Genomic DNA, 9,766 nt, shown 5'->3' with positions numbered 1-9,766 from the left:
ATATGGTCTTAATGATTCAGGTGTTATTCTGTGCTGTGATTGTAAGGTATTGCTTGTATTTTTTGCTCATCATCCTTCCAGATGTGGAAAAACCTGCAACAATATTCCTGGCAATATTTGTAGTATATTATATTTATTTGTAGTATATGCTGGTGTCACTATGCCAACTAAATCATGTATTGTTATTGTTTTTCCTAGATTGCATACAAGCCAATCATTCTGAGAGATAGACAGTTTTTGCATGAAAGGACCATTAACTGCCACATCCAAAAGTTAAATTCTATAAGTGCGGTGAGGAGGAAATGTTAAAACTGCCATTCCGTTTTTACAATAATAAGTAATATCATCTAATGTACAATCGCTTTCATGATTATCCATTAAGAGTAAAGTAGGATCCTTATTAGAACATCTGAGTAATTTTTTTATATGTTTTTGAACCTTTAAAAACAATGGCCCTGTCATCCAGCCACTTGTTGGACTATTTGCATAACCAATACAACCAGGTGGTCCTCCTTTTATCATGGTGTCGTGAAACCGTGCTCTTGGACGTATGAAGACTAGCGGAATGAAATTTCCTATGGCATTTCCTATGGCATTTCCTATACCACACACAGTAATTAGTTTTCCACGTTCAGCAAGCACACACTGTCCAACTTTGTTCCACATGATGCCATGGGGTGCTTGTACTGCAGTCATAATGTTTCGTTGATATTATAAATTCTATTAGGAGTAAAATTATAAATTTTTTAAACTTTTTCATAGTTATCAAAAGACTGATATTCATTGAGCTGATTGAAACTTGTTGAACGAGACAAATTTGTATTTTTAGGTTTTCTAAGTAAAAGTTCTTGGTGACGTTTTATGAAACCCTTCAACCACTCTATACCAGTTTATTTACTTTTCATCCATTTACTTGGACATTTGCAAAGTTTCATAGCGTAATGAAATGCTAATTCTTTTGCTTGTTTATATGTTAAGCCATAATTCATTTTAGAGCTTTTTATTAGGTAGCTTATAAGGTAGTTCTAATAAGACAACTTAAGGATGGCTAAAAAGATGTCCTAAATACTTATACTTGAGACCAACCAGAGACGTCCAGGACGAACTCAAGTAAGTCTCTACGACTGTCTAAATAAAACATCTTACGGATGTCTGTAAAAAACGGTCTAAGGACGTCTTAAAAACACGTTATAAGGACGTTTGTAAAAGACGTTCCAAAGCCTTTGGACATTCCCATCTGAGGCCAACTAAGGACGTCTTACTGACAAGAAATCGGACGTCTTATGGACGTCCTTAAAACGTCCGTGTGCCCGCTGGGTCTATTTATGTCCAATAATGGCCATTTTTGTCGATGCAACTTCGCCTGCTTAGATAAATATTATTTCGCTGCTTACTGGAAAATGGCATCGGTCGTTTTTGTTTTTAAGAATGAACACTACTATAATAATAAGTTTAAAAACTTAATGAACTTAAAAGTTTCATGAAATATTTCCATTTGACAGTTAAATTTTTAAATATTCCTTGATTCGTTTTGAATATTGAATAAGTAATATTTGAATACTAAAAAGTTTAAACTTATCAATTCGTAAAATTTAATTTTTTATTAGTTTATTTAGTTTTTATTAGTCATCATTAGAAACTACACTTCATTAGAGTTTCGTTGTTGCTTTGGTGTTAAATAGAAAAACTTACGAGGTTACTTATAAAACAAGAAACGAATAATAAAAGATTGCAGAAAAAAGAAAAGAGAAAAAACATAAAAAAAACTTGAAGACGGCATGGTAATTATTCATTTATTTTTTGTTATACAAAACAAAATCGAAATTTATATTTAATAATATCTTGCAAAATTCAATGTCTCCAATGAAATTAAAAAAAAAAAAATTAAATAACGAGCTCATTTAGTTTATAGTTATATCTACTTTATAACCCCAAGCATTTTTAGATTTTTTTAACTTTGAAAAATATTTTTTCCTATGTAAAATTATATTCGCTTAAAACTGACAAATAAGGTTTCAAACACCGGTATTCTTTTATTATCAATAAACAATTGCAGCTGTTCCAGTCTAAAAGCCCGCGGCCGCCAGACCAACGTAATTTTATAAAAGCTAAAATTTCTATTATAAAATAGAGTCTATTTCCAACACAAGTAGGAGCGATGGTCAACTATGTACGTTAGGTGATGGTGGCTTCGGCAGGTAGCAGGTACCAATGGTGTTTAAAATACAGGGTTAAATTTTTTAAGTTATAAATCTTAATTTTGCTTTCTTTGCCATATTATTGAAAATCATGTCTTCTATTGCCAGACACTAAGTATAGTGGCAACCCTTAATCAGACACCCTTAAACTACAGTAAATTGTAACTTTACTTACGGTATAGTATAAAAGTTGAATTTTGTACAGGTTACTATTAAAAGATGTTTCCTTATTAGCCAGACACTTTCTACAGTTCTAATCTCTAGCCAAACACCCTTAAACTGCAATAAATTGTAACTGTACTTACGGTATAGAATAAAAGCGAAATTTTGTACGTGTTACTTAGGTAAATATTAGAATATGTTTCCTCATTAGCCCGACACTTTCTTCAGTTCTAACCCCTAGCCAGAAAAATATGTACAGTAGCTGTATGTGCGAGTACTTAGAATTTCATGAAGTGGATTATTCTTATATAATATAAGATAATTTATTTTCAGTATTAGTATGTAGTTATTTGTGAATAAAAAATCAATATTGAAAAAGTTATTGTTTTTTTCAATTTGATATATAATAAAAAAAAGTTAAATAAACTTGTAAACGATAGTTCAAAATTTAGAACTTTCTTTTTAATACTTGACATTCATTAAAAAGTAATTGTTTAGTATTGATTGTATATAGTGCAGAGTTCTTAACAAGGCCAAAAGTAGCAAAGCCAAAAGTAGCAAGGCCAAAGTCACACGTTACAAGGCCAAGGCCAAGGATAAAAATTACAAGGCCAAGGACAAGGCCAAGAGTTTTAAGGTCAAGGCCAAGAATTAGAGTTTAAAGGCCTACGCAAACATTTTTAAGACCAAAGACTCAAAATTTTCCCTCACGTTAAGACCAATTATATAACAAAATTGTAGGGAACAACTGCGATTAAAATAAAACCAAGTAAAAATAAACCAAGGATATGCGCAGAATTCAACGAAATCAATAAGAAAATTTACTTTTAGATAAATATGAAAGCCGAAAACAAAAATACATAAAAATAAAGAATGAAAATTTTTAATTATTTTATTTTATGTATTTATTTTTGGACGCCAAAGCCAAAACAATCAAGGCCAAGGCGAAATCAATCAAAGCCAAGGCCGAAACCTATAAGGCCAAGACCATGGCTAAGGCCAACTGTTTCATGAGCAAGATCAAGACCAAGGCCTTAAACTTTGGCCTTAAGGCAAAGGACTAACAACTCTGATATAGTGTTGAAAAAATCAATAAAAAAATAGTTTAATTATTTCACAGTGATCATCCAATTTACTCATATGAATTTTTTGATATTGCTTTGTTTTATAATATGGCCTTAGAGGTCGTCTATAAAATACGTCACGCTTTAGGGGAGAGGGAGGCAATTTTGTGACGCAACATTTTTTATTTTTTTTTTAGTTTCGAATTTAGAGAAGACTTTCTTTTGATTAAAAGAGTATCTGACCAAGTCAAAACACCCAGTTGATGTATCTACATAGATACAGACAACAGGTCAGATACAAACTACGCCTAAATCTTACATAGTCGATGTGTATACTCCGTTAACTGAGTAGTTACAGCCTGTTAAGAGACTGTTACGGCTGTAACAGTCTATGAGCAGTGCACGTTCTGCGCTTTGACTTTATATGGTAAGAACTTTATTTAGTTAGTGCTAAAAAGTGTGAAGCAACAAAAAAACAACCTTTGTGCACTAACTAGAAAAAAAATATATCGATTCCAAGAGGAGAACAAGGAACCCTCGGTTTTCTAGCCCGAGGCGGAATCCTCCAAACCACGCTAAGGTTACAGCTCTTTAAAAAGTTATCCTAATAAAATAACATTTTTGCGTCTATAATATATTATATTGTATTATATATTATATATATATATATATATATATATATATATGATATTTCGCATGTATTATATATTGGAAAAATAGGTTTTTGATAAGTGGTATCATGTTTAGGATAGCGATTTTAATTTATTCAGTTTAACACGGAAAAAATGTCAAAAATTATGTGACGTAATTTATGAACGACCCCTTACCTATTTTAAGTAATACTTTTATCAAACTTTTTATAAGTAAAAACTATTGATATATAAATTATTAATTTATATATTACTGAAAAATATTTATATATTACTGAAAAGTTTTACAATAATTGATATGGGTACGAGGGTGTTGAGACTAAAATAATGTCAATTTAAAAAAAAAAATTTTAGGTTTATACGAACAGATTTTAAAGGTATTTACATTTACAGTGTGGTATAGAAATGCTATATTTGCTTTGTGGGGAATTTAATATTAGTTTCCTAAAGACATTAAATGAATTAAAATTTTTGACCGGAAATCTAATTATTTACAAATATCAACTATTTGCTCTCTTGCGGATTATGAATGTGCTTTAATTATTTCAAATACGAAACTATAATTGCTCTTAAGTGGCTTGTAAAACGTGACGCAATGCAAGCTCATTAAGTCATTATTGCAAGTACGAAACGCTAACTGCTCCCAAGCGGCTTGAAGAAATTATTTTAAACAGCTTGCGCTGACAGGGGCAATATCATTATTTTGATTGTGATGTAAACAGTACTGATAAATCAAAGATACAAATATGGATAAAGCTGGATTGCTCAATTTATTAATGGTTTCGTATGGAAATGCTCATCCCAATAATAGCTTATCAAGAAGCCGTTGCGTAGCAGTTAGTGCGCTTGCCTTAGAAGCTAGAAATCCGTGGTTTAAAGCCACCTCTTGGCAAGTTTTATAATATTGGTAAAGAGGGAGGCGTGAACTTCTTTTCAAATGCTCTTCCGCGGTGTCCTGTGAAATAACCGTAAAGACTTTTTGGGGCACCTAAAATAAATTTTAAAAAATATATAAAAAGAAGGCTAACATTCAGAAAGAAGTCCATAGTCTACGGAATTGATTAAAGAAATAAAAACGCGGGCATAAGGATATTGAATCAAGATTAATGTATCTAATCAATTTATTCAATGAAAAGACAATGTTTAAGACAATGAAGGTACAAGAGCAAGCAATTATCATTTTGGACCAATACTTCAAAGCAGCAAGCCCCAACGTATATTTCTTTAAAATTTAAAAAAAATTTCTAACAGTTTGTAAAGCCCATCAACGAGCAATCTGTCATTGATGATCATCAAAGTTCATTAACTTTCAAATTGTCGACCGCTAAAAATAAAAAAAGAATAAGAACAGTTGATCGAGACTGTATCAATTCTGAGATTGTAGCTTTAAATGTGAAGTCATCTAACCAAAGAGCTTGCTAAGAAAAAAGTATAATCAAGCTCAACAGAAAAAAACAAGGGAACTGAAAAAACCTACAATGTTTGGAACATCCAGAAGTCAAAAAAGCCTGAAAATCAGAATGAAACCTGGTCGATCGTCATGAGAACTAGATAAACCTCATCTTTTGAAGGCGATTATTGATATTGCTGTCCGTGGTTCGTCCGCTGATAAAAGCCATTACGTCAGAGGTCCTCCGGGTAATATAATTTATGAAATAAACCCCATTTTCTGTTAAGTAGTTCATTTTATCCAAATATATCTCTTTATTATTTAGAGCATTAAAACCCCTCGAGAGAATTGACACCCGGAATGATCAAAATTGGATTCGCATTCAGCAAGAGCGCTTTATTACAATATTAACATTGAGTTGCCCATCATCTTCCTATGGGTCAATATTTTACTTATATTGTGAATTGCGAATATTATTCTTGTTGTCAGACTATAATAAGCTCTTACTTTACTCTAATTAGAGCATAATTTCTTTCGCCATCTGTCCCGGTCAGTCAAACGAGAGTTGGTTTCAAAGCAGTAGATGTCTCAAAAGGAGCTAAAGAGTTGTTTCCATCATATCTACTTTTCCTCTCAAGCTATGCTGAAAAAGCACGTTCTATTCATTCTTCCGCTTAACACTCTCTCCTATCAAAAGGGTTCAACCAGTTCGCATTTCTGCCAAGCGTTAGACAGAATTTATGATAGTTTTCACACTGCTAAAGAATTCGGAAACCGCAAAATGATTAGATGAAAATGAATTGACGGAAAAGAGGATGATAACTTTTATTTCGCGGAGAGCATTCGCTACCTATTGTGTCAATTGAAGATTACTTCAACAACTCATGGGAAGATGATGAGTAAATGAATTTATATTATAGATATAGAATAATATTTGCTGAGTTGATTATTTAATGAGATTTTAACTGTTCTATTATAATTTGCTAAGATCTACTATTATATAAATGTATAATTTAACCAGAAAAAAAGCAATGATTAGTTTATTAAGAACTTTTGATGCTCTTAACTTGCATTTTTAACTTTAATTCCTCACATCGGCTGTAGCTTTTGCAGACTGTACTTATAAACAAAGAATAACAGCTTTATTTTTAATCCAACAAAATCCCGCAAGCTAGATATTTAGTTTATATAATGTATCATTGGGTACTAACTTTTAAAGAGATAAAACTCAAATTTTCTAAAGTAAATAATACAGAAAAATAAAAAAAATGTTTATATCCATTTGTTGTATTTAAAAATCTTTTGAGTTTTTTAAATGCCCTCGAACTTTGACAATCTTTTCCCGAACATCAGTAATAAGTGTATGCTAATGGTTTTTTCAAAACTTTTATTTTCATAAATTCATACTTGAAAGGTGTGGTCAAAACATTATTATTTTCAATGGAAAAAAAGAAAAATTTTCTAGTGATGCAACATGCAAGAAATGTTATTTTGTTTTAGCCTCTTTATGTTCTAGACATCAGGGCCGATGAAATGGGTTTCGAAGTAATATGGAGGGGGGGGGGGGGCACACTCGCCAATTCTTAAAAAATTCTTCTATAACTAGAGTTTTCTTAAAAAAAGAAAAAAGAATAAGAAAAAGGTCCTTTAGAAAAAAAGTGCGTGGGAAGAGGGAGGGGCGGGGGGGGGAGAATTTGAGGGGGCGTGTCAGTGCCAAATTGAGAATGTTCTTAATCTTTAATTGGCGGGGTAAAGTATTGATCAAATGAAACATTAAATCTCAACGCTCGCAATTGAGTAACCATTTGTATCATTTGTTTAGAAATGTTTCCAAATTTTTCTGAAACATTTTTTATAGTGTGCAATAGAAACCATCAGTTATTAAAACATCTATGTAAGGTGGTGGTGGTGATGGTGGATAGCGTAAGGTGGTGGATTATATTGCATATTTTTTTCCAAACACTTCATTAAGATAGATTTATCTGTCTTAATGAAATGTAAATTGTACCATCTGAATGACATAAGAACAAAGGTACTGTGGTAATTGGGTATGATAAAATTTTTAAATATCTATGCAATAATTTATGGAGATACTGAGATATGCTAAACAGAACTCGATGAATTCTAATATCTTGAATCTACCACCAACTCAAATGTTCTTTATTTATATTCACAAAAAATTTATTTTCTTAAATAATCTCCATTATTCTCAATAATAAGTGGTAATGCTTCTACCATTTAAGATGCATCTTTATTAGATGAAATGTTAATCAATTTAGCATATAGTATTTTTAAATTAAACTAAGTTATAAATTTATAAATTGATCAGTGGTAGTAGTAAAAAATGCCGATTCTGAGACAAAATAAAAGTGCATTTAAAAAAAAAGCGTTTGGCCTAGAAAGTATGATATTAATTCAACCATTTTCAAAAAAAGCGTTAGGCCAAGAAAGTATAATACTATTTCAACATTGAGCGTAGTAGTAAAATTGTGCTATTAAAGCATAAAAACTTGCAGATTGTCCAATTTGTTCATCCCCGAGTTTAATGTAACCGCTAATCTTCTTCCATTATTTTTTACATACTTATCAATTCTTTATTGTCAATCCATGAGTTGAACGTCTCAGGGTACCCATACCACTTTAATATTGATTTGTTTTTGAGTTAAAGAATAACTTTTTCAATACTAAATATTTTTTGATTAGTTTTTTGCAGTTCTTGTTCATAAAAAGTACCTTGTATTTCTTCACCATTATTGTCAGTTATTTTATACGTCGGCGGATCTGTTAACTAAATCTGTGACACAGTAAAAACTTCCTCAGTCCATCTCGGTATGTATCCTTTTGCAAAAGTTACCTTCTTTTTAGTTATCCTAACTCTATCACTAATTAAAAACTTTGGTTTAACGGGCTCTGATCTTACCTTTCCATTTAGATTTAACCAACATTCTCAATCTTTTTATCAATATCAACTTTTAACAATATTCTCGTTCTTATTATCGCTAGCTGCAACTGATGTCATTTTAATTAAAGAATGTCTTGTGTTGTTTTCTATATTTTCTGGAAGAATTAGCTGAAAATTATTTGAACATTTTCTCTTTCATTGTTCTATTCCAACGTTCAACTACACAACTTTTTTCTTCATTTTCAGTTAAATATAACTGAATACCCAGCGCTTTAACATGCTTATTATAAAATTCTAAGCATTATCCACCATATTTTATTACACTTTCTTTCTTTAAAGATTTTATTTAATGCATCAGGAACATCAACTCCAGTTTTACTCTTCAATGGAACAATCCGCCCATACTTTGAAAAAACATCTATCACCATTAACAAGTATTTTATACCGTCATTGAATTTGGAAAAAGATTCCATGTCCACTAAATCAACAGCCCATATTTCATCAATTCCATTTACAATAACTTTTCTTTTTCTGAATTTTTTTACAACCGGTCTATGAAATTCGTTTGCAAGTTTGTTACTCCATTTTAATTCTTATGCTTGTCTTTTTTACAGATTGTTGGTAGTTTTTTTGAACACCCAACCCAAACATTGCTTTAGTTGAAATAATAGGTTTTATAATACCTCGTTCAATTCTTTCGCGTATTGTTGGATTTTTAATAGCACCCATTTCTTCGAGCATAATTTTATCAGCTTCAATTCTTTTTGCTATATCTGTAAAGTATTTATAAGCAAGATTATGATGGTAAGCTGCATTACCAACTCTTTCTACAGGTTTACTCCATTCCTTATGTGCACAAGTAGAAGTTAGTCGTTCATCTAAGTTAGTACCAGGACCTGCAAAGTTCATACCAGGTAAATGAATTTCGCCTGGGAACTTTGACCATGGTAGTTTTATTTTACTTGTTACTGAATTAATTGAACTAACTAAATCACCTCCTGTTTTTGCTGATACACATTTAGTTTTTGTTTTTCCACTAATATCGCAAGTTCCACGTAGCATATTTCTTATTTTTTACTTACAACATTTTGTAAGTTTAGTGTATTTGTTTTGTTTTTGCATTTAACACAGTAAATTTTTTTTATATAGAGTAAATAAAAAAAAATATTATATAAGAGGAAGGCATAGTAATGTAGATTGTTTCTATCTTGCACAAAATTATTTTATGTTACCTAGGCAAACTATAAGAGAAAATACAAATTTTTATTGGCTTATTACCACAAGAATCAAAGAAATAAAATCATATTTATAAAGATCATGTTACAAGTAATATGAAAAAAGACGAGTTTATAAGATTTTGTAAGGATGCCTGGTCAGAACCTCATGGATTTGTTATTATA

At 31.1% G+C, this 9,766-nt stretch overlaps 1 protein-coding gene across 1 annotated transcript in view; it reads left to right on the top strand.

The window, feature by feature from the left end:
• The first annotated feature begins 1,616 nt into the window (after window positions 1–1,616).
• LOC136084056 (uncharacterized) overlaps window positions 1,617–9,766 on the top strand; it is a 242,124-nt gene continuing 233,974 nt past the window's right edge. The window contains exon 1 of the mRNA XM_065804144.1: window positions 1,617–1,781. Coding sequence (XP_065660216.1) covers window positions 1,779–1,781 — 3 coding nt within the window. The 5' untranslated portion in view covers window positions 1,617–1,778. The remainder of the gene's footprint in view (window positions 1,782–9,766) is intronic.

Source organism: Hydra vulgaris, chromosome 08 (genome assembly GCF_038396675.1).
Source record: "Hydra vulgaris chromosome 08, alternate assembly HydraT2T_AEP".
In the NCBI taxonomy this organism is placed as follows: Eukaryota; Metazoa; Cnidaria; class Hydrozoa; order Anthoathecata; family Hydridae; genus Hydra; species Hydra vulgaris.
Note: the sequence above shows the minus strand (reverse complement) of the source record. Positions and strands in the feature narration are given on the sequence as shown.